Here is a 24,501-nt window from a genome sequence, read left to right on the forward strand (position 1 = left end):
CTGATTGGCCTATTGAAAATTATCCCGGAAATTAAATTTTTATACATTTTTAATTTAATAACAAGAGCTTTTAATTAGAACTAATCGGATTTATACCCCTTTTTGGCTATTTGTATTTTACAATTTTAGTTGCTATAGCAACGCGTGTTATGATATGAATTCTGACTGCATATAAAAAACAATCAAACCTATCGCAATCTGTTGGTTGAGAGACGAGGCGACTTTGCAGAGCATTTCTGTGCGATTCCTGAGATTTCTGAAGCTTTTGGAGGATTTCTGAGAGAAAAAGACTTATTTTAAAGAGCACAATTTCTCTAATCATCTTTTTTTCGTTATTTTTCTGATTATTTTTTTAATACAATTTTGTTGCTGTTTTTTCATTCCTTCTTCTTCTTCTTCTTCTTCTTCTCCTTCTTCTTCTTCTTTACTTTGTTTTACATTTATTTTCATATTTGTCTGTTTTTGTCTGTTTTATTGCAGGTTGGAGGAGATTGTCCATGTCCCACATGGGTGAAGAAAGAGGAGGTGAGTATTTTTAATCTTTCATTTGTTTGTCATTGTATATCACTGTATGATGCTGTATGGTGTTTGACTAAATGAAAAGGATTACAGAAGTTAACAAAAGAGATTTATTAAAAATGTTTTGATATACAGAAGATACACGGGACAGCACCACTGAGCTTCCTGGTTTTTTGGCTCCTCTGCCTTCACATTTGGCTGATTCTGCATCCACAGACCAGAGGAACGGCAAGAGGAAAAGGCAGAGCAGCAGCCAGCAAACACTGTCCACCTCGTCCAGCAGACCAGCCAAACGCTCTCGCAGAGGTCAGCACAGCTCATCTTCTAGATCTTATGGCTCAGAAATGAAATGATTTGTCATTGATGAGACCGCAGCATGTTTTCTCTTTCTCTCTTTTCTTCATTTCTTGTGCTCTTCTGTGTTGCAGACTTGTACCAGAAGGGCCCGTTGCTGGGACGAGGTGGATTCGGCTCTGTGTTTGCTGGGATGCGCAGGTCTGATGGACTGCCAGTAAGAGATTTTCTTCCCTCCTTTGTTCAGACATGCTTTAGAAATGTTGCTGTCAGTAAATGTCATGTGTCACAATCAGGCAGGTGTGATTTACTCTGCTTTTCCTGTCTGCAGGTGGCCATCAAGTATGTGTCAAAGGACCGGACCCCCGAGCGACTGAAAGTTGTATGTTTTGATGTGAATCTGTTGTGTTTGCTGTGTTTGATTGAGTTCTGGATATAATGGAGGGTTTGTCCTGCAGGATGGTCAGGGTCGGCTGCCGCTGGAGGTGGCATTGATGACCCGTGTCACGTCAGCTCCTGCCTGCCCCAGTGTCCTGCAGCTGCTGGACTGGTTTGACCGTCCCAGACGCTACATCCTGATCCTGGAGCGACCGGATCCTTGCCAAGATCTCCAGAGCTTCTGTGAGGAGAACGGCTGTCTGGATGAGCGTCTGGCCAAGAAAGTGCTGGTGCAGCTGATCGTGGCCCTAAAACACTGCGAGAGCCGCGGCGTCCTGCACCGGGACGTCAAACCAGAAAACCTGCTGATCTCCACAGAATCCCAGGACATCAAGCTGCTGGACTTCGGCTGTGGAGATCTGCTGAAGCACTCGGCCTACAAATACTTTGCAGGTGAGTGTGAGTTACAGAAGGAAACGTTCTGTTGATGTTTGTGAACTTCTGCTGATCCACTAAAGGGAATTTGTCTGTACTGGAGCATGTTGAGCAGATGTTTGTGGTCTTCTTATGTCTCTCAGGCACTCCTGCATACGCTCCTCCTGAGTGGTTTCGTAGACATCGCTACCATGCGACTCCAGCTACAGTCTGGTCAGTAGGAGTGACGCTCTACAACATCCTGTGTGACCGTTTCCCATTCAGAGGCGCACAGAGGGTCACGTCCAGAAGCAGACTGACCTTCCCCAGGAGCTTGTCAACAGGTAAGAGATTCAGACACATTCAGAGATAGCCTGGCGAGCGAGCAGAAGTGTGTTGTTGTGTGTTTCTGAAGACGGTGTTGTGTGTAACAGAGTGCCGTCAGCTGATTCGCTGGTGTCTCAGTGCAGCACCGGCTGATCGACCCAGTTTAGATGACATTGAGAGCCATCCCTGGTTGCACTGCACAGGTGGCCAGTAACATTACACTTATCTGAATCCAGCAGTCATGGCTTGGGTTGCATTGTCAGGTTCAGTGTAGATAAACGCTGTCAATGATTTGTAGAAGGAGAGCAGAGGAACTGAGGAGAACAGATCCTGATCCTGAGCTTCCTCTGCTGCATCTGTGAGGCTCTGTGTGAAGCTGTACGAGCTGAAGACACACACACACACACACACACACACGCACACACACACAAGCTAGTCTACAGTAGACAAATGTACAGTTTCTAGACCTCTTAGAGAAAAACGGGGACAGATGTTAAATAAATCATGAACAATAAAGTTATTTTATTCGCAATTACAGCAGTTTTTTTTCTTTACTGGTTTCACTAAAATGTAAATGTTTAAACCAAGGGCAGCACGGTGACTTAGTGGTTAGCACTGTAACCTCACAGCAAGGTTCACTGTGTAAAACATATGCTGGATATTTTGGCGGTTCATTCCCCTGTGGCGACCCCTGATAAATAAAGGGACTAAGCTGAAGGAAAATGAATGAATGAACACAGACACTGGAGGAATCAGGAGACTGTTCAGTCAGATATGATCATGCTGTCTGTAGTGTGCTGAACTAACTAGACCAAACCTTTATTTGCAAAATTTGATGTCTGAATTTAAAACATAAAAATCTAAACTAGCCGAATTGTTTTACTTAAACACAGATCTGTCGATAATAAACTCAATAAATGTCCATACACGCATGCTGATATTTAACAAATGTTTTTTATTTTGAATGATCTTCAATTTTAGGTAAAAAACAAAAGTTTCTATGAGAATTTGAAATGAACAATATTGTGTTTTTGTGGACATTGAACTACAAAATTTCAACATTGAAGCGTGCTGAATAGTTTTTTGATATAATCTTCAATTCAAAGTTAGAAAAAATACAAATACTAAACTTCTTACGAGAATTTAAAGTAAACACTACTGTGTTTTTCTTCTTTGTGCACATCAAATTGCAAATTATCCCAATATAGTGCAATAAATCTCTTTTTAGGACGATCTTCAGTTTCAGGTTAGAATACAATTATAATTTTGAAAATAATTTAAAATGTACATATTGTTTTTTTCATGTGTAGGTCAAAGTTTCAACAGCTCAATCATTTTAAAAAGCATGTGCTCAAACCAAAAGAAGTAAAAAAGTGCTTTTGTGGTGCAGGGTCACGTCTCTCCTCAGTAAGTGATCATAGACAACACAAGGGGGCAATGTTCAGCACAGAGAATCACAATTTAACTAAAACGTATAAGACTGCGTGTTTTTCATCATCTCAACAGTTTGTCTAATGAAACACACAATAATTTAACATTTATTTTAACAAATACAGCTCATAGTGTTAATAACATTGTTTACTCTACACTTTGTACCGTGATCATGATGATTGTTTGTTATGAGCAGGGCTGGATTAGGTGATTTGGGGGCCCTAAGCAATTCGAGTCATGAGACCCGGAAGTCCTTCAGTAATGAGCACTTTTCATATTTACTTATTTATTTAGCTGTCTTTATCTTATATCACTCTGTCTTGCTTTCTATATTTTTACCTTTACACAATCTCTACATTTTAAAAGATTTGTGTGCTTAAAGTGAGTTCACAACTAAAAATAATGAACAAACTATTTGTTTTCTAAAACTAAATTTTCATCTGATTTGACTGCTGGACTGATCCATGATTGGGGGTGGGGGGACACAATTGCACACATACTAATTAAGATAAAATGTATTTGTTAGAGCCTTGTCCTACAAAATATGACAGGAAATGACTTTATTAGTATTTATTGTCTGCCTCCAGACTTCCTTGGGGCCCTAAGCGACTGCTCTCTGAACTTAACATTTAAATTTCTTTAAATGATTCACCATGTCATTTAAAATGATTGGTTGTGCTTGAGATTCTGCCTTGACAACCGCGCTGATTTTTCAATATATGTTATTTGACTCAAGGTGGTCATTTTGCTTGTGATGCTGAATTCTCCTGAAGAGCAGCAGGACAGAGGCACTACCTGAACCCATCTGACGAAAGAGAAAAGTTAAATTAGTCAGTAGATATTTAAATGCTGATATATTTTTTTCTTAATTGATATACACGCTGGGGCAACACAGTGACTCCGTGGTTAGCATTGTCGCCTCACAGTAAGAAGGTCGCTGGTTCGAGTCCCGGCTGGGCCAGTTGGCATTTCTGTGTGGAGTTTGCATGTTCTCCCCTCGTTCACGTTGGTTTCCTCCAGGTGCTCCAGTTTTCCCCACAAGTCCAAGGACATGCGCTATAGGTGAATTGGGTAAGCTAAATTGTCCGTATGTGTGTATGTCCTGGTCCTCCAGGTTGAGGGTTAATCGTTGGGCTAACAACCCACCTCGTAAACATATTCAAGTATAAATCACTGGCGCAGAAAACAAACAAAACCTACGTGAGACCAAGAGACTTTATTGAAAGAAAAATCATGAAATGAAGTCATACAATGCGTCATTCAGCAGCAATCATAACTTAAAGATTGTAGTCAGTTCTTGTTTTCTAAGACCTTAAATAAATGATTATCTTTGCAAAACGCATGATCTATTTTGTATATGGTGACATAACCTGTTATATGATGTTATACTGGATAAAGACTGCCAAGGGTGTTAAGACATTCAGAATAACACTATTTTAGACTCAGAAGAATATAGATATGATTATACATTTATAAGTCACTGGAGCAAAATTAACTGTCTTTAGAAATAGATATGACAGAAGCAAATACATATTCATTTTTTACCTTCATAAGTATCCTTGCAATGACGTGAAAATTAGATCGCAATGAAAAAAAGAGATTTTATGTCATATTATTAATCACATAAAATCTTACAGCAGTCAACACTGAAATCCATACATAATACATTACGTTTGAATGAATCCCATTTCTGTGATATAAATAATAAACATTCTGAACAGAGAACTGTAACATTGAGCAAATACAGCAGAGATACAATAGAACTCACAATGTAGTCACTATCTATTGAAACCAAGTTTGGAAAAAAAAGAACTTAAATATATTTATTGATGCTGTAAGCTGTTTGTTTCAACTGAGTGAACATTTGACAAATTTAACAGCAAATGACCTGTTAAAAAGTCACAACATTACATTCAAATCAGCTTCTGTTACTTGCTGCTTTACTTTAATCACAGTTGCGTTGCTCTAAAGGTTCAGTTCTTAAATGATTAAATGAATCTTTATTAAGTATGTCTGGACGAATGTGACACTGTCACACTTTCAGATCCAAGTCAATGCAGCACATCACAGTAATAAACAAAGATGTAAACAAAGTACATTGCTTTATGAACTATTACAATTACTTGAAGCACAGTCAACATTAATGAAGTTGAGCCAAGTAAAAATGTCAAAGATTAAACAATCAGGCCCTTCTGAAGGCTGAAATAAATCATTAAACACTGACTATCATCTGGTTTGTAATCAACAACTATTTTCAGACCAAAGAATATCATGTGCTGAATGAAACAAACTGTGTTACTAAGAGTAAATCAAGAATAAATGTCACCTTCAAATGTAAAACATCATTTTGTTTCCTATAAAAAGCGATTAGTTACTTTAATGAAGGGATCAAAAACGCTGCCTTAAAAGTGACCAATTGACTTCCCTTAAAAATATGAGGACCTATTAAGTTGACTTAACTTACCTATTTATAGTCAACTAATTGCTTTTTACAGCATAATTAAAATGAGATTTTATTTTCTCAAAATCACAACATTTATGACTGCCCGTTTCGCCACTTACAAATTTAAATGAAGCATAATTTCATACAATTTATTGCTCACATTACATGTATGATAACTTAAATACATTTGAATATACTGTATAATATGAATAAAACAATTAGTTTGAAATAAATTAGAGTAATAACCGCTAGACATTCAGCATGCTAAGTTTCTGTGCTAATACTCTAAACTAGATTTAATTAAGAAGACGATGCATCATATTCTTGAACACAGACACGATTCCAAAACTGCCTAAATAATGCTTATTAGAATAATTTCAATGCAGACAATAGTAAATACAGTATATGCACAGAGATTTGTTTGTTTTGTGATGGAATGATTGATTTTAATCGGGTGAATTACAGTAAATGCGATTTCAGTAATCCTGAGAAACAATCTTCAGACTATATCCCAGATCAAGAGAATTGATGAGGCCCAAATAGTTCAAAGAGAGAGCAGAACATCTTCGATAAATAGAGCATAATGTGACTTCAGGAGGTGGTCATGGTTGAAGGGTCCGTCCACATGGCTGCCACATCTCTGAACCTGCACAGTAGAAAAAACACAGTTAAGCATGTAGAGCATAATGATCAGTGACTGACAAATAAGAGTGTTCACAGTCAAGAAAAGCCATTTTAAACACTCAATTATTACACTCCTCTGATTTTAAGAATGTAATGTCAGTTTTAATCCCATCCCCCACCTTTCTTATGAGAAACATTATTTTTAACAAAATGAAAATGTCGTAACTATAAGATTCAGTGCTTCCCACAGCTATAGGAGAGCTCTAAAATCTGCCAGGACTGAGCACCTCCACAAACCGATAGAAAATAATCATAACAGTCTTAGATTTTTATTTAACACCATTGCTAAATTAACAAATAATCAGTCATCTTTGGAACAAAATGTCCCACCGCAAATTAGTAGTGATGATTTTTTTAGTGATGAAATAAAAGCCTTCAGACAGAAAATAGCAGACGCTAAACTTTCTGCACCGCCTTATACTTCTCAACATTCCACTGCATCTAGATAATTTACAGTGCTTCAAAATCACAGAACAGGAAGGACGAGCTAGATAAAATGATAAATGGTTCTAAACCAGCTAAATGCATGTTGGACCCAATTCCAACAAAATTAGTGAAAGAGCTGCTGCCTGTAATAGTAGAAGCTCTTCTTAATTAAACAGTTTTCAATAAATGAGTTAAATGCAGCTTCATGTGCTGTTTGGGCTCATTAAACTATTGTAGACATGGTGTGAACTACTCTTTCATTCACTGTAACTGATCTCCAGAAAATCTAGAAACAGGGACTCAGCAGCTGGTCTAAAACGGGATGGGGAGCAGATCAAATCAAATTATATGTATTACCTAAAGACTAAATGAAGAAAAAATATATATGGAGCGGTACAGGAGCGGGAGTCATTTTAAATAGGAGCGGGATGGGACAGGATCATTTTTTAAACTTTGGTCTGGGAGTGGGACGGGAAAAGATTTCTTTCTGTGAGAGTGGGAACGGGACAGAAGTGAAAATTCCCTCCCATGTCATCCTCTATTCAGACACGGCTGTGTCTTTTGTCTGACAAAAGCCGAAAAAAGACTTTTGTACTAAACCTGTAATGGCAGTTTCTGTTTCTACTAATAAGCACTGCCCACTAACTTGTGTATTTAACTGAGTGTCAGCTGCAGTAGTTGAGAGATTTTCTTGATGAATCACAGCAACGGCGAGTTCTTATTAAAGGATTCTGCTCTGAAGATACCCAAAAAATCCTCCTGGTTTGTCTCGTCTTTAAATTCACAACATATTCATGAAGAAAAAGTCAGTCACAGAGATATTACAGATGATACATTTGTAAATAATGTTCACTTTGTTGCACAGAGAGAGATTCCTTTGCTTCATAAGACCTCAGTGCATCGTCAGGACTTGAGTGTATCATTACACCCCTATCTTTGATACAGTTTCCCCAAAAACTGGCTCTCAAAGTTCATGAGTACTGGCCTGTGAACTGGCATCCACACCTATTAACAGAACAAATGCAGGAGAACTGAGAAATACAGAGAACATTGAACACAACATTAAGCTTGGTTAAACTGTGCAACTGTCCAAATCTGTTATAAAACACAAATAAATCTAATGGAGAATTTCCTGATTTACAGTAAAATACTGTTCATTTTTACAAAGCGACTGACATTCCAGCAGTTTCTAATGGCACTTCACATTTAACTCTTTATTCACTTTTATTTACTGATTGTTCTTAATTGTTCTTATTATAAACAGGTTCATGTTAAATTCTGTTATTAATTTTAGGTTTTTGTTGCATGTCTCAGGGATGTCAATGGGAAGCACCAAGGAATGTCATGCAGCTCACAATCCCAGGAAAGTGCCAACTTCACCCTAAAGTACTCCAGCTGATATGGGGGTGTTTTGGAGAAACTCGGGTTTACCTGTTTGCTTTAGCCAAGACCGGCCACTGCTCCGCTCAGCACAGATGCACTGGCTCACTGCTGGATTCGGACATGTGTATCAGGCAAGTTTGCGTTTCCCTAGTGAGTCTTCTTGTACAGACCCTGTGCAAGGTCAGGGAGGACGAGGAGCAGATCTTGCTGGTTACACCACACTGGCCCACCCAGACCTGGTTTCCAGAACTCACACTCCTCGGGACAGACCCTCCCTGACAGACTCTCCTGAGGAAGGACCTTCTTTCTCAAGGAGGTTTTCTATCTGGCACTTACGTCCAGATCAGAAAAAGGAGAAGGTAGTTGGAATTTTTATAGATTTAAAGAAGGCATTTGATACAATAAATGATAATATATTGGTAAATAAATAGATAACTTACATTCAAGCACATTCAGGGCAGCACGATCATGAGAGATGTAATTCATTGTTAGTATTATTGTCATCATTAATATTTAATAATGATTAGACATACATTTTGGAATTATTGTACACAAATATCAATAAGTCATCTCAGCATTATTAGATAGTTGTTTCTGGTTTTTGTTAGTCCTAATTGATGTTGTTTTCAAATACAATCAATCCCTTAAAATACAAAAAAGTCATTAGACTGATGGAAAATGTGGGCTATTTGGAACATACAAATCCTTTATAAATAAAACGAGAAAGGTATGATGACATTTTAATTATTTGCAGTGTATTTTTTACAAGGCAAGGCAAGGCAAGGCAAGTTTATTTATATAGCACATTTCATACACAATGGCAATTCAAAGTGCTTTACATAAAGAAGAATAAAAGAAACAAGTAAAATAAAAATAAAAACAAATAATAAAAATGCATAAAAACAAAACAAAACATAAATACAGGTAAAATGTGATATAAAGAATGAAGAAGAAGAGAAAAACATGATAGTGCAATCTGTCGGACGCAGCACAGTGCTCATTCAGTAAAGGCACAGCTAAACAGATGTGTTTTCAGTCTTGATTTGAATGTGCCTAATGTTGGAGCACATCTGATCACTTCTGGAAGCTGATTCCAGCAGCGAGGGGCATAGTGGCTAAAAGCCGATTCACCCTGCTTTGACTGAACTCTTGGAACTTCTAGTTTATATGATCCTAATGATCTGAGTGATCTGTTAGGTCTGTATTCAGTGAGCATATCTGTAATGTATTGAGGTCCTAGGCCATTTAGTGATTTATAGACCAGTAATAATACTTTAAAATCTATTCTGAATGTAACTGGGAGCCAGTGTAAAGACCTGAGGACAGGTGTGATGTGCTCTGATTTTCTGGTTCTAGTTAGAATTCTGGCTGCAGCGTTCTGGATGAGCTGCAACTGTCTGACTGTCTTTTTAGGAAGACCAGTGAGGAGTCCATTACAGTAATCCACCCTGCTGCTGATAAAAGCATGAACAAGTTTTTCTAGATCTTCACTAGAAACAAAGCATCTGATTCTTGCTATGTTTTTGAGATGATAGTATGCTGATTTACTGACTGCTTTGACATGACTGTTGAAACTCAGATCTGACTCCAGAGTCACACCAAGATTCTTGACCTTATTTTTTGTCATTTGACCTTTAGTGCCAAGGTACGCATTTACCTTGAGAACCTCATCTTTGTTTCCAAACACAATAATTTCAGTTTTCTCTTTGTTTAACTGAAGAAAGTTTTGGCACATCCAATTGCTCATTTCATCAATGCATTGGCAGAGGGTGTCAATGGGGCTGTAGTCATTAGGCAGTAAGGCTAAGTAGATCTGAGTGTCATCAGCATAGCTGTGGTAGGAGATTTGGTTCTTTCTCATTATTTGGCTCAGAGGGAGCATGTAAAGGTTGAACAGGAGAGGTGCCAGAATCGAGCCTTGTGGGACTCCACACGTCATGGGTGTCCACCTCGACCTATGGTCACCTATACTGACATGGTAACCTCTACCTTCTAGGTAAGATCTAAACCATTTGAGGACCGTGCCAGATAGCCCAACCCAGTTTTCCAGCCTATCCAGAAGTATGCTGTGATCGACAGTGTCAAATGCAGCACTGAGATCCAACAATACCAGCACTGTTATTTTACCTGAATCTGTATTTAGGCGTATATCATTGATTATCTTTATAAGAGCGCTCTCTGTACTGTGATGTGCTCTGAACCCCGATTGAAAATTGTCTAAACACCCCCTGAAGTTTAAGAACTTGTTGACCTGGTTAAAAACAACTGGAATCAAACATATAATTTGTCAAAGATATCAAAAGGATAAAATATATTTTATGAAAAAGAAGAGATCAGTAAAAGAAGAAATCAGTTTAAGTAATAGACGAATGATGTGTGTGGTAATGAAGTGGGAAAATAATAAGCTTGTGCTTCATCCCACTCCATTTTCCACCATGTTGAAATGTATTTTTTGTTAATGATGTTTTATGTATGATATTTCTGTTTGAAAATAAATAAATCAAATCAAATCTCTGAAACCTTCATGTGTGATCTATAGACATGACATAGAAACCTTAAGTGACCTGCCAGCATCGTTAGCTGACCTCTCATGACCTTTTGGGATCACTCTGTGGTCCTCTGCGCACTGCAAAGAGAGCCGCTTGATTCAGTATCTTTAAGTTTTCTATTCTTGAAGACAGCTCTGCTCATCACACTGGCTTCTATTAACAGAGTCCGGGACCTGGAGGCATTTTCTGTCAGCAAATCATGCTTGGAATTTGGGCCAGCTAACTCTCACATAGTCTTGAGACTCTGGCCTGGCTATGTGCCCAAGGTTCCTACCACTTCATTTCCAGATAAGGTAGTGAGACTTCAACCATTGACCATGGAGGAGGCTTACTTAACCCCTCCATTGCTGTGATGAGGTCGCACACTGGGTGTTTACGTGGCCCAAACAGAGCATTCTCTAGTCTGTTTTTTTTCTTTTTCTTTTTGTTTTATTTTGCTTTGTGTCTGTTTTGGCAGTCGGCAGAAGGAAAGTGCCATATCAAGCAGAGGCTGGCACACTGGGTTGTGGATGCCATCACCCTTGTGTATCATACCCAAATCAAGGTGTGTCCTCAGGGATAAGTGCACACTCAGCTAGAAGTCCCGCATCCTCCTGGGCATTAGCAAGCAGAGCCTCTCTAACAGACAACTGTAGAGCTGCGGGCTGGGCAACACTTAAAACATTTGTGAGATGATTTGAAACTATTTAAAATTATTTATTTTTTTCACATTGTCATTATGGGGTATTGTGTGTAGAATTTAGAGGTAATAAATGAATTTGACTCATTTTGAATTAAGGTTGTAACATAAAAATGTGGTTAAAGTGAAGCGCTATGAAAACTTTCCAGATGCTCTGACTGTACTGATACTTTACATTTGTCCATGACAGGGTTGACACAATGTGAGGTTTGTTTACTGTTTTTCTACTTGCAGATTATTTGTAAAAAGTGCAGGAGCTTCACCAACATTCATTTCTTACAGTCCAAGGCAGGTGTGGGCAAACTTGATCCTGGAGGGCCAGTGTCCTGCATAGTTTAGCTCCAACCCTATTCAAACAGACTTCCCTATAGAGTTCAAGTGATCTTGAAGACACTGATTAGTTTGTTCAGGTCTGTTTGATTAGGGTTGGAACAAAACTCTGCAGGGACACCGGCCCTCGGGGATCAAGTTTGCCCATCCCTGGAATAAGGTCTAATTAAAACAACTGTGGTTAAATCAAAGCTCTCAAACAATTTTGTTTTATAATTTTGATGTCTCGAAGGCACTTTATTGTGAGAATGACCCTTATACAATTATATATATCCGGGTGAGTAATATGTAAGGTAGAGTAAAATGTCATGTGTAGTTAAAGGTATGTAAGTGTATATATTTACCACCACCTACTGGAAGTTTTAGATTTTTATTTTGAAGACTATGGTGTGGTCCAGAATCTTCTGCTGTCCAGAATCAGGTGGTTTGTCTTGGTTGGGCATCTCAGCTGAGACCTCTCCACAATGGGTGACCCCACAGTAGCTGTGAAGTACCAGTGGCGTGTACCATTTGGGTGAACTCATTTTTTAAATGTGATCTTGAGATTTTTTTAAAGTTTTTTTTGTTCACAGTTTTGACTTTGATACTGACTGATCTAATGTTTATGTACGATTATTAAAATAAAACATTCTGCAGACAATATTAATTTAAGAGAGATCTTTGAGGAGTGTTTATGCATATATATGCTTCAGTGTTAGAAAAGCTAGTCTGCTTGCATGACCATTGCCAGGTCTGGGCTGTTTTATTATTAATGTAATATTAAATTAAATTGTTAATATCAGTTAATGTCCTGTGAGTTCACGTGAATTAACAATGAAACTTTATTTACATTAACCAATGTTAACAAATAATAAATACTGTAATAAATGTATTAGATCTTACCAGGTTTGACTTTTTTTTACAGTGGAATACTGGCAACAGTGTTAGTCAGTGTAACAGAGCAGTAGCGGAAACTAACAGGAAACTGCTTACAGTTAATTACTGTACTGTAGTTCTGTACTCACAGCATAATCGCTACTGCACACACATTAATGGTAAATCATATATACAGTAGTTATTGTAGTTTGACTCAAATTAATCAGTTTTCTGAACTGTTCTCAAAAATAAAAAAGCAAATCAATTCTTCAGACAAATGTATTTTATTGTTTTGGCAGCAAACAAACATACAACAGAAAATGTCTGACAAAATTAAACAAATCAGCAGGTTTGAAGACATTTTCTATTTACAATGAAACAAAAAGGTTCAATAATGAACAACACATGCAGTGTATATACAGTAGGACTTGTGTGTTGAAGTAGGGGGGGGAACTCCAGGAACTGAGTTTGACATCGATGGTTACAGTGTTGGGGGTAACGCATTACAAGTAACACAAGTTATGAAATAATATGACATTTCTAAGTAACAAGTAACACATTAACAAATTAAGGAGTATTCAAGTTACTTCTTAGTTTAATTAATTCTCTTTTAAAAAATAAATTGTTGAATTAATAATAATAATAATAATAATTTTCTCCCAGCAGAAACAAACAGAACCCAAGATGGCAGAGCCTTACATTTCTGCACTGAAAGTATTGTCATTTTTCTGAACACATGGAGGACAAGTAAACGGGGATTGTTTGTGTCAAATGCTCATTTTACTTCACTAATAAGACTAAAAGTACAAAAGCATCAAACACATTGCTTAAAACTGTCATTAATCTCTAAACAGTATACGGCATATAGAGCTCTGGCCTCAGGAAGTTCTCAGAAGATAACATTCTCCTTAATCATTATTATCTGATGTGTTTTTAGAGGTAAATAAAGGTTATAGAGTGTGTTGTTAATTGCAGAGCTCCTCTATTTAAAAAAAAGAAGGAAAAAACCTGCAAGTTCTGAAAGAGATCAAGCCTCAGCCTGGTATAAAAAAAGGATTTTTTCTCAAAGGTAACATAGCACATTATTTTCCATAATAAGTATAAGTAACACAGCTTTACATTATAACGTTACTTTTTTGGGGGAGTAACTCAATATTGTATTGCATTACTTTTAAAATATCTTTCCCCAACACTGATGGTATACGGCACATTGTCAAAGCAACTGGCAACATTTATCTCAATCACACATATAATAATAATGATTAAAAAAAACTTTACTGTCATTTATTCTTTGCATGACACAATTTCATACAAATCCTGCTGGTTTTACAGTAAAATACTGTTTCCTTTCATTACAGCAGAACACTGGCTATTTTAGAGTTATTTACCGCATAATCTACAGCAAGGGTTAACAGTAAACAATTTAAATAACTGCCACAGAGAAGACATCTAACAATCTATGCCCACCTCCACCCCCTTCCTTTTGGAAGGACATCTATTTTTAATCCATCCATCCATCCATCCATCCATCCATCCATCCATCCATCCATCCATCCACCTATTCATCCATTCAGGAAACACCTAACCTCTAGCCATCAGTGTCCAGTCATTGCTGAGGTGTGTAATTTCTATTTTACTGCACATGCTGCACTCCAGTCTGTAAAGACAAAGACACGACTAACAGAGCTCTACTTGTTGCTGAACTCCAGCAATGCACAAGATAATCTCCAGTGTTCTTTAGATAAATCTCCACTGATGCTCTTGTGAGTTTCCTTTTTCTGCCTGTTGTGTGTCCATTACTTGAACACCTGCCAAAGACGAGACATCTAGCTAACTATCTAAGCCCACCACCACCCCCTTCCTCTTGGAAGGACATCTATTTTTCATTCATTTATCCACCTATCTATTCAGTAAAATGACTAACCAGACCATCAGTTTCTAGTCATTGCTGAGGTGTGAGTCCCGTTTCTCCACATGCCCCAGTGTAATCTGACATACAAGACAAAAACAAGACTAACAAAACTCTACATGCTGCTGATCTCCAGCAATAAACAAAGTTTTCTCCAGTGCTCTTCAGATATATCTCAACTGTTGCCTTGTGACTCTTCTCCTTCTGCTTCACTCCAATCTGCAAAAGACTAAGACAGCACCAACAGAGCCCTAACTGATGGCTGAGCTCCTGCAATGCACATGCTGTTCTCCGGCAATTTAAAAAAAATCTCCACTGATGCTCTTGTGAGTCTCTGTCTTCTCCCTGCTGTATGTCCATTACCTACAATAAATAACAGCCACAGAGAAGACATCTAGCTAACAATCTATGTCCACCACTACCCTCTTCTTCTTGGAAGGACATTCATGCCATGCAGCTATCCACCTGTTTTTGAAGGATACTCCTGACCATCAGTGTCCAGTCATTGCTGAGGTATGTGATTCCTATATTTCTCCACAAGCTGCACTCCAGACTGTAAAAGACAAAGACACGACTGACAGAGCTCTACATGCTTGCTGAACTCCTGCAGTGCACTAAATGTTCTCCAGCGTTCCTTAGACAAATCTCCACTGATGCTCTTGTGAGTTTCCTTCTTCTGTCTGTTGTGTGTCCACTACCTGAAAAAGAAACGCCTGCCGCAGAGAATACATCTATCTATCTAAAGCTGAGCTCAGACTACAGAAGTTTTAGTCCAATTTATTTTGACCTCCCGAGAATCGGAGATGAAATCTTGTCGAGGACTTTGATCGGTTCTCAGCGCAGATTATCTGGTAATGTGAGCCGTTTAAAGATAGAATCTTGCACCTCGCCATCTTGAACACAAATCGCAGCCTCCCTGATCATAACAGACATGATTGAAATCCAGAAATTCAAATCGGGCTGATCACAGCAGTTCAAACCTATTCAGTATTAACAAAGCCATGAGCTGGAGAGAATCATGTTGCTTTCAATAAATAAATAAATATATCATTTTTTTGAATAAGCTTGAATTATCCTTTATTATTAGCCAGATTTTACGTTATTCTTATTGTGGTGTGCAGATATTGATGACACGTGTAGCCGGGCACTAGAACATTGCCAGTTATCTCCAAAACCCAAAATGATTCAACATATTACAGTTTTTCTCAGTGGCTTTGGTGCATTTCTCACAACACTATTTACATTTGCACAACAGTTAATGCATTTCTCAAAACAATTAGTCATTTGTGCACATCATAGTAGCAGTTTCTCATTCCTTTCAACAAATTGCGAATGCTTTTGGACATGTATCAATTGCTTTCATACAACTCTTTGCTGTTAAAATTATTATTCGCTTATGTCATGTCAGTCAAAATTAACTAAACTTGTGAATGCTGAAAAGTCATTCCAATTTAAAACTAATAGTCCTCATTTCATTACTTGAGTCATTACATACAAAAATGTTGAACTAGTTGCCGAAATCTGACAAGCAAATTATATTAAAATTTTTACATCTTTATTTTCCAGAAAATGTCTTCTAAATTGAACAATTTCATGAATGATTTACAGACGTGTGTATGTTGTAGGTTCAGTTGCAATATGTACTTAATGTTTGAAAGTTGAGCACAGCACACATTGTTTACAGTTGTGCACAGCTCTGCCCAAAGGGAGTTTATGTTTGATGTAAATAAGAGTGTATTTATTCTTTTGCCCAATGCTGTGAATAAATTAGAATTGCAAAGAGCATCTGCAGTAAAAATGTGAAACATACATATTCAGTGTCTTGTAATCAGATTCCTCACTAAATGCAGTGATGTCTAACTTTACTGTAGTTTTCAAATGGCTGAGCAAATAGTATATAGTGCTGTCTTGAGCATTTTCAGAAAGTGTCACCAAAATCGAACTTTATTACATTGAAAAAAATAGACAAAGCCATTTGACTATCTTGTGAATAGACAATGGTGTCAGGACTTTTCCTCTCGATGACACTGACACTCTCATTGACATCAATACTTGCTTTTGAGGAATGAGCTATCCATTTTTTAGGAGGTGACTCACTTTTAAAGAGGCTCTAGCAATCTAAAAGCTGAGCTATTGCCAGTCAAACACAGCACAGCCATCGCAGCAAGACGGAGAGATTTCAATTATTGTCATAAATAGTAATATCATTGTGACAGGGTGGCTCAGTGGTTAGCACTGTCGCCTTACAGCAAGAAGGTCGTTGGATTGAGTCCCAGCTGGGTCAGTTGGCATTACTGTGTGGAGTTTGCAAGTTCTCCCTGTGTTCGTGTGGTTTTCCCCTGGGTGCTCTGGTTTCCCCCACAGTCCAAAGACATTCGATATAGGTGAACTGAATAAACTAAATTGGCCATAGTGTATGTGTGTGAATGTGAGAGTGTATGGGTGTGTGAATAATTGATATAATTATAATTGAACTTTCGTTTAGACATATCAAATCAACATTTCTTCATTCTGCTGTCCACTGCCTGCATGTCAGACCCTTATAAACATCCCAATTGCCAAATATTATTAGCCATATATAATACGCATTTATGAAATAAATGTTTGTGTGTGAGAGCAAATTAAAAAGACACTTGCGGCTCAACTTGCGTGTGTTAACTAAATTTTACAGGCTAACTGCATGAACAGCTACGCAAACTGAGACGTAGCGTAGCCTATTTCGAGTGCAGGATATTAGTGTTTTCCTGTAGTGGCAGTTGGTCAAATATTACTAAATTAATAATAAGCAATTAAAAAAGTGAGTTATTCCGTTTGTGGATAGGACAACGACCTCCTTATAATAAGCTTAAATGATCAGTTTTCATTAGCCACTAACGTTATTCTGTGTGTGAATATTTATGAGCCAGATGTAGCTGGGTAGCTATGCCTACTAAATTGCCAGTTATCTCCAAAAAACAAAAAGCTTAAACATTAAAATGTGCTTTTAGAAATCACAGATATATCTTTTCTGTGAGGGCTGTGTTTAGGATAGGGGATAGATTAGTGCTATGTACAGTATAAAAAAAATCCTTAGGCCTGTGTCTAGTGCCGTAAACCGACATAGAGTAGCTCTATATGATATAACAGATTATTTTTCCACACAATATAGGCAGTACAACAGGTAACAATTTAGCTTTTGAGCAAGAAAGCACAGCACATCGTGGCATGATGGAGAGATTATAAGTCTATTATTATTATTAGACATTTGTCTGGGCATTAGGGACGGGGAGTCGACTCCTCGACTCTCAATGAACCTAGTACTGAAATCGACTTCAGGACAGGAATATGAGAGTTGAGTCTGTTTTTTTCAAATCCTCCTGAATGAAGCTGTTTTAAGCTGCAGTTATAATGCTCATTCTCGAGCACGATGAACTCTGAAGGCAATTATAAATTTAGTGCTGCAGACAAAGTTTGCTTTCACTTTTAAATACCTATGAAACACAACTTTGTGCAATTTGGTTTTAAAGATGATCTGCCTGCGATGTCAAGTTTGCTGTGTTATCAATACAATTTAGCTCTAATATTTGGGCTATTCTTCTTGTTTATTTTGTAAATAACTACAAATTAAATACATTAAAATTAAAATACAATTAATAACAAACGAAATTCATTTCAAAAAGAGGATTTTTAAATACAAATAGAGACAAGGCTAAGTTCAAAAACAGCTCTGACTCACTTCTTTTCTTCCGGCGTATGCTGTCCCATAAACAAACCCTTATTTAACTACAATGAACAAATTGCACAAAACAAACAGTGATATTTAAAAGTAAAGTAATAGGCTGTTTAAAAGAACACATAAAAAAATAAAAATTTACAAGAGAGAGCAATATGATATGTTTTGAGGCACAGCTGATTTTATTTATTATTTTAGGTTTGTTATGAATTTCGTGTAGGGGGTTAATATTTAATCGGTCATTAAATCAAATTGAAATCTAGCTATATTGTTTATTGATCAGTTAGAGCAGGCATGTCCAAGCTCGGTCCTGGAGGGGCAGTGTCCTCCAAAGTTTAGTTCCAACCCCAATCAGACTGTAGGGATAGTTTACAGTTTAACCCAAAGAATGACCAGTCTGGTAAATGAAGAAGAGCCGGAGTCAGAGATTTAAATAAATAAATCAAGTTTACTGAAGATAGTTTGCAGTTTCATCCGCAGAACCCAGCTTCAACACTCGCAATGAGTTCCTAGGCCACTCTGCTTACAATCACCAATCAATAACAATTATACTCTCACATAACGTCATTAACTGCGTCATACATAAAGGTGTTCTAACCTGATTGGTTAAAACACAGATAGACTAGGAACATTTCCACGTGAGGTTCGTGCGTACAATTCTGAACAATATCTAAGCATAAACGTCAGACACCCTTTAGACTGATTAGAGCTGACTCCAGACCTGTGAAACGGATCAACAATCAAATGGAACACACACACTTTAAGTATAATCTGTTTCTTATCCAAGGCTGAGTGTACCGTCCGCCGTCTTTATCAAAACTGGTTAAAAACTGGTATAATCTACATTCAGGCAGTTATATTCTTACTACACAAAGTCTATCTTGAATAAAAAGTAGAATCACTTTAAAAGATTTAACCGTAAAACTATAGCAAAATCACTTTAGACATTTTAGACAGTATTAACTCCTAGAAATAACAATAGAAACAGTTGCTTCCAGTCCTCAGTTCCACTCAAGATCTCAATTCATTAATTAAAATCAATTCACAGTTAAATATTGAGAAACAGGATGATGAAAACGATAAACGTTGGTCCATGATGAGATGGACTGGAAAGCAGAAATCCGAATCCTTCAAGACACACCTGGGCTAGCTAATCAAGCTCTTACCAGGCTTTCTAGAAACATCTTTGCAGGTGTGTTGAGGCAAGTTGGAGCTAAAATCTGCAGGACACCGGCCCTCCAGGACCGAGTTTGGACACCCCTGAGTTAGAGCATCTGTTGCCTATAAAACAAATATAGTACTAAACAACCTCAGACTGTTCACTACTCCAGATTATTTTGTTCACTCATACTCTGTATTCATGTATCAAACATTTATATTAAGAAGATATTAAGGGTATTTCATGATTTTTATTTAAGCGTTGTTTGGGCTCAATTGGGGTATTTTTTAATTTTTTATTGAACTGCTGCTACACATCTTTTCATTAAATATTTTGATAATAAATTGAGGTTTTAACTTTCTGTCTCTAAGATTGCAATGTAATTTTCTAAATTAAAAAAAGTATAGGCTGATTATTATTTTATTTTGACTGCAGATGATTTAAAATGCTGATTTTGTCTGACCACAGGAGAACTTCTTGTATAAAGAAAGATATGATACAGCATGTTTAATCCTTGCGCTATTTTAAGTGAATGTAAAAGGTGTCGATTCTTGAGTCGATTCTACTGACTCCAAAATTAAGAGTCAAGAATAGCTGTCGACCCCGAAAAACCCAGAACCGAACCACCGCATAATTTAATAATCTAATATTAGTAAAAAAAAAAAAAAGCGTAATTTTTGACAAAGAGAGTGATGTGCTCCATCGGTCAGGATAACCTTAACATCTTGTGTGCTGTGGCGCAGTTTTCATATTTTGTACTTTGCACATATTTAAGATTTGAGGTGGGCTAATAAATTTGCCAAAGATTCTCCTCATGTGTTCACAGCAACCAGATTTCATTATCGGTTAGGTTTTTAAAACTCCTATAGTCTGAGCCCAGCTCAAGCCCACCACCGCCCCCCTTCCTCTTAAACATCTTTTGGTGATACTGTAGGTGATACCTGACCAGCAGTTTCTTATCATTTCTGAGATGTGATTCCCTAAATTCTCTACTCCACTCTGTAAAAGACAAAGAAAACATCAACAGAGCTCTACCTGCTTGTTCAATACTATCTATCCGTTCGTCCGTCCGTCCATCCAAAGAAAATACCCGACTATCACTCTGTGAAAATATAAATATGTAAATTAAAATGTTTGATGAAGTTAATTTGATTCAACTTAAAAATGTAAGGCTGTACCTAATTTATTATGATGCACTTGTGATTACTGAGGTGTGTTTCCCTGTTCTTCCACATGCTTCGTACAAATCTGCCAAAGAGAAAGATATCAGGTCTATAATTAATCTCAATAAATTTCTTTGGAAACTAACTCCATTTTTCAGTCTGTTCAAGCAGTTCTACCTCTTTGCCGAGCTCCAGGTCTTCCAGTTTATCTCCACTGTTCCCCTTGTTAGTCTCAGGGGTAAAGCTCTACTGGGCCACGAGCCCCCCTCAACTGCACCCCACCCAAAAAAAAAAACATTTATTTACCCATATATAAATAGCTATACTGAATATTTTAAATCAAAATTTGAATTATATTATAAATAAAACTATTATTATTATTTAATATTTGTATTATAATAATACTTTTTTCTCTAAATAATTAACATAATTAAATCATTCCAGTTGTGTCTTTACATTTGATTGATTTAAGATACTTTTGCTGCCACAAAGAAGACATCTTTCCAACTATCTGGAGCTGTAATTAGAAACATTGTTCCTGACTGTGTTCTATTCTCAGTTATCCCCCTATGCCCTATTCATTTAGAACATTTTAACATTCAAAGTTGCAATTATTAAAAAATAAAAAAATATTAAAGTCATCTCTCTTAGGTGTAATTTGCATTCAAACTATTTTTACAGTTTAGTTTTCGTGATCTTACAGATCTTACAGTTTACAACTGTGCTCCCTTCGCAGTGCACTTTGAAAACATTGATGTCATTTTGTACACAGCCTCATGGTGAAAGCTATAGGTGACCTGTTATTTAAAAGCGGAATTTATGTTACGTCTCCAAAGCTTGTGAAAACAAAAAGCATACGGTAATTCTTTTCATTTATATTGAGTCATTTATTAAGTATCTGTACTGTATATGACATGGGCCTGCCAGTTAGAACTTTCTAAAGTGGTTTACATGTGTTAAATTGTAAAAGTAGATTTTAAAAAATAATAAATAAATAAATATCCTTCTTAATATTAATAAGAATCATCATCATCACCATCATTAATATTATTATTAAAGTATCATTTTTTCATTTCTAATAAATAAAAAATATTACATTTCATTTTATAATAAATAGCCATTATTATTTATTTATTTTTATGATTTATATGATATTAGAATACGTGTTAGCTTTTGTAAGTGATATGTTTTAGAATAGAATGTGTAATGTTCAACTTCTCAATAATATTAGTAAAGCAAACATTAGCCCTATATGTGTCATTTACATATATTTCAGTTATTATAGAAAGCGAGTGCATATTTTTACCAAATCTAATATTGAATTCTATTGTAAATGCGTGTGCGTGTATAATTTGCACAAATAAATTAAGTTTCTTTACTCTAAAGAAGTAGTTTAGAGCATCATTACGGGCATTTTATCATAATTATAACTAATCTGGTTTAAGCGATAAATCTGCGACAGAGAAACTACAGGTTTTGGAAAACACTCGTCACTACATCATTCTTTTCTCAAACGATGCATCAGACTTTTATAGTTTAGCCGTGAGTTACTTCGTTGTTTGGGAAACGCAGCCCAGACCATCAGTTTCCAGTCATGCTGAGGTGCGAGTCCCATTTCTCCACAGGCCCCAGTCTAATCTGCAAAAGACAAAAACAAGACTAACAAAGCTCTACTTGCTGGATGATCTGCATCAATAAACCAAACGTTCTCCAGTGTTCCTCAGATAAATATTCACCATTTTGCTTGTGAGTCTGACTCTTCTGTCTGTTGAAGTTGTAAATAATAGCCACAGACAATACATATATCTAACAATCTATGCCCACCACCACCCCCTTCCACTTGGAAGGACATCCATCCATGCACCTATTCATCTACCTTTAAAGGATATTCCTGACCATTAGTGTCCATTGCTGAGGTGTGTGATTCCTATTTGTCTCCACATGCTGCACTCCAGCCTGGAAAAGATAAAGACACAACTAACAGAGCTCTACATGCTTGCTGAACTCCAGAAATGCATAAACTGTTAACCAGCGGTTTTCAGACAAATCTCCACCGATGCTCTTGTGAGTCTCCTTCTTCTGTCTGTTGTGTGTCCATTACAGGAAAAAGAAACACCTGCCGCAAACAAGACATTTATCTGGCTTAAAGAGATTCCAGACAATCATCTAGTATGTACAAATGAAAGTATATGATTTTAAATGTTTTATAAAGTTAATTTGATTCAACCTAAAAAAGTGTAAGTCTGTATCTAATTTATTACGATGCACTTGTCATTACTAAGGTGCGTTTCCCTGTTCCTCCACATGCTCCATGCCAACCTGTCAAAGAGAAAGATATCAGGTCGTTATTTTATCTCAATGGATTTCTTTGAAAGCAAACTCCAATTTTCAGTCTGTTCAAGCAGTTCTACCTGCTTCCTGAGCTCCAGGTCTTGCAGTATATCTCCACCATTCCGCTTGTGAGTCTCCTTCTTCTGCTCCACTCCAATCTGCAAACAAACAAAGACAGCCTCAAGTGCACAGTCCACACTTCTTTTAAACGGTTAAATAAGAGCATCATCCGTGAATTTAAAGTGAACTTAATCTTTTTAAAATAAAAGAATATTGTCAGCGCAATAGCCTTGTGGTCAATGCGCTGACATATGCTGCAGTAGCACAATAGGGCGTCCCGAGTTCGAAACCCAGCTCAAAGACAATTCCCAACCCTACACCCTTCTCTCTCTCCCACTTCGTTTCCTGTCTCATTACTGTCCTATCAAATAAAGGCAAAAAAGCCGAAAAAAAAGAATATTTCAGTGTGAACACACTACTTACACCATTTACACTACAAAATGGCATAGAATAGTGTACAAGTATGTGATTTGGAACGCACCCATAGACAGTACTGACAGAGCCCTACCTGCTGTTCTCCAGCATTTTCTAGATAAATGTCCACCGATGCTCTTTTGAGTCTCCCTCTTCTGCCTGCCCTCCATTAGCTGAAAAAGGAAAAACCTGACACAGACAAGGCCTAACTATCTATCTATACCAGTGGTTCTCAAATTGTGGTACGCAGGCTTTCTTCTAGAGGTGCACGGAGGAATCACAGAATAATAATTAAAAATATATTATATATATTTAAAAAAAAAAATGTATATATATATCTATATATATAAAAAAAAATATAACGCCCTTTTACCCTTTGATGCGTATGATAACACAGATGTGATCAGCATTGGTTGTTCCCTGTACTGTATGATCACACTGTTATTATTAGTATGTTTAGTGCATCATGTCATCAGATGCTAAGATTGAAAAAAACTGTGGAGCTCTCGAGCAGATACGCACTAGTGAAGTGCTTTTCAGTTACTGCAAACTCAGGAGTTTCTACAAGCTGCATCATTGGTGAAATAATTATCACAAACGTGTTAAAATTTTCATAGTTGTGTAAAATAATGTGTGTTTTCGATGTATAGCCGATACATATTTCGATATATATTTGTTTTGTAAATAGCCTAGCGGTGTGGCTTTTGATTTAGTTTGTTAAATGGTGCAGGTCGCAGAACAGATTAAAGCCAATTTTACCATGTTTGAACCTTGAAAAAACACAAAATGGAAGTTTGTGCACAGACGGAGCACCTGCAAACCTTACCCAAGTCGACCTGAAAAACGGTGGTCGGATGCACAGTTTACACAAACTCCGCGGTTTACTTATGATATGATCTCAATTCCACCAAATCATGGAAATGCTGCATGTATGAATTGATAAATCACCTATGAATTGGTCAGTGTATTTATAATCACTCACTTTTCTGAAACACATACTGTAAATGACGCGCTGTAAGCAGATCTAATCTCTAATTTAAA

General features: G+C 37.1%; 1 protein-coding gene and 3 long non-coding RNA genes across 8 annotated transcripts; 1 reads left to right on the forward strand and 3 right to left on the reverse strand.

The window, feature by feature from the left end:
* The first annotated feature begins 200 nt into the window (after positions 1-200).
* Positions 201-10,818, forward strand: LOC137495957 (serine/threonine-protein kinase pim-3-like). 3 transcript variants are annotated; one of them, XR_012407862.1, is made up of 8 exons: positions 201-525; positions 655-825; positions 948-1,030; positions 1,145-1,195; positions 1,272-1,644; positions 1,770-1,949; positions 8,231-8,658; positions 10,296-10,818. XR_012407862.1 is itself a non-coding variant. In XM_073953963.1 (8 exons), exons 1-8 carry the CDS (start codon positions 498-500, stop codon positions 2,248-2,250), a joined length of 1,002 nt encoding a protein of 333 aa, XP_073810064.1. In that variant the 5' UTR covers positions 201-497; the 3' UTR covers positions 2,251-2,462. The 3 variants fall into 3 exon arrangements, 2 of the variants coding, with proteins under 2 accessions (XP_073810064.1, XP_073810065.1); XM_073953963.1 differs by lacking the exons at positions 8,231-8,658; positions 10,296-10,818 and adding exons at positions 2,040-2,135; positions 2,231-2,462; XM_073953964.1 differs by having other exon boundaries at positions 8,231-10,818.
* Positions 10,819-12,977: 2,159 nt separating this feature from the next.
* On the reverse strand, positions 12,978-17,624 carry LOC141386244 (uncharacterized). The gene is made up of 2 exons (XR_012407904.1): positions 15,087-17,624; positions 12,978-14,984 (listed from the first exon to the last, which is right to left on the reverse strand). It is a non-coding gene; the product is annotated as an uncharacterized lncRNA (long non-coding RNA).
* Positions 17,625-18,761: 1,137 nt separating this feature from the next.
* Positions 18,762-22,628, reverse strand: LOC101885085 (uncharacterized). The gene is made up of 6 exons (XR_011015957.2): positions 22,532-22,628; positions 22,207-22,293; positions 20,833-20,926; positions 20,671-20,740; positions 20,528-20,594; positions 18,762-19,614 (listed from the first exon to the last, which is right to left on the reverse strand). It is a non-coding gene; the product is annotated as an uncharacterized lncRNA (long non-coding RNA).
* Positions 22,629-22,668: 40 nt separating this feature from the next.
* Positions 22,669-23,638, reverse strand: LOC141386243 (uncharacterized). 3 transcript variants are annotated; one of them, XR_012407902.1, is made up of 3 exons: positions 23,067-23,186; positions 22,934-22,974; positions 22,669-22,771 (listed from the first exon to the last, which is right to left on the reverse strand). It is a non-coding gene; the product is annotated as an uncharacterized lncRNA (long non-coding RNA). The 3 variants fall into 3 exon arrangements; XR_012407903.1 differs by having other exon boundaries at positions 22,685-22,771; positions 22,917-22,974; XR_012407901.1 differs by lacking the exon at positions 22,669-22,771 and adding an exon at positions 23,555-23,638 and having other exon boundaries at positions 22,871-22,974; positions 23,067-23,144.
* Between the last annotated feature and the right edge of the window lie 863 nt (positions 23,639-24,501).

This window comes from Danio rerio, chromosome 6, assembly GCF_049306965.1.
Source record: "Danio rerio strain Tuebingen ecotype United States chromosome 6, GRCz12tu, whole genome shotgun sequence".
Lineage (NCBI taxonomy): Eukaryota > Metazoa > Chordata > Actinopteri > Cypriniformes > Danionidae > Danio > Danio rerio.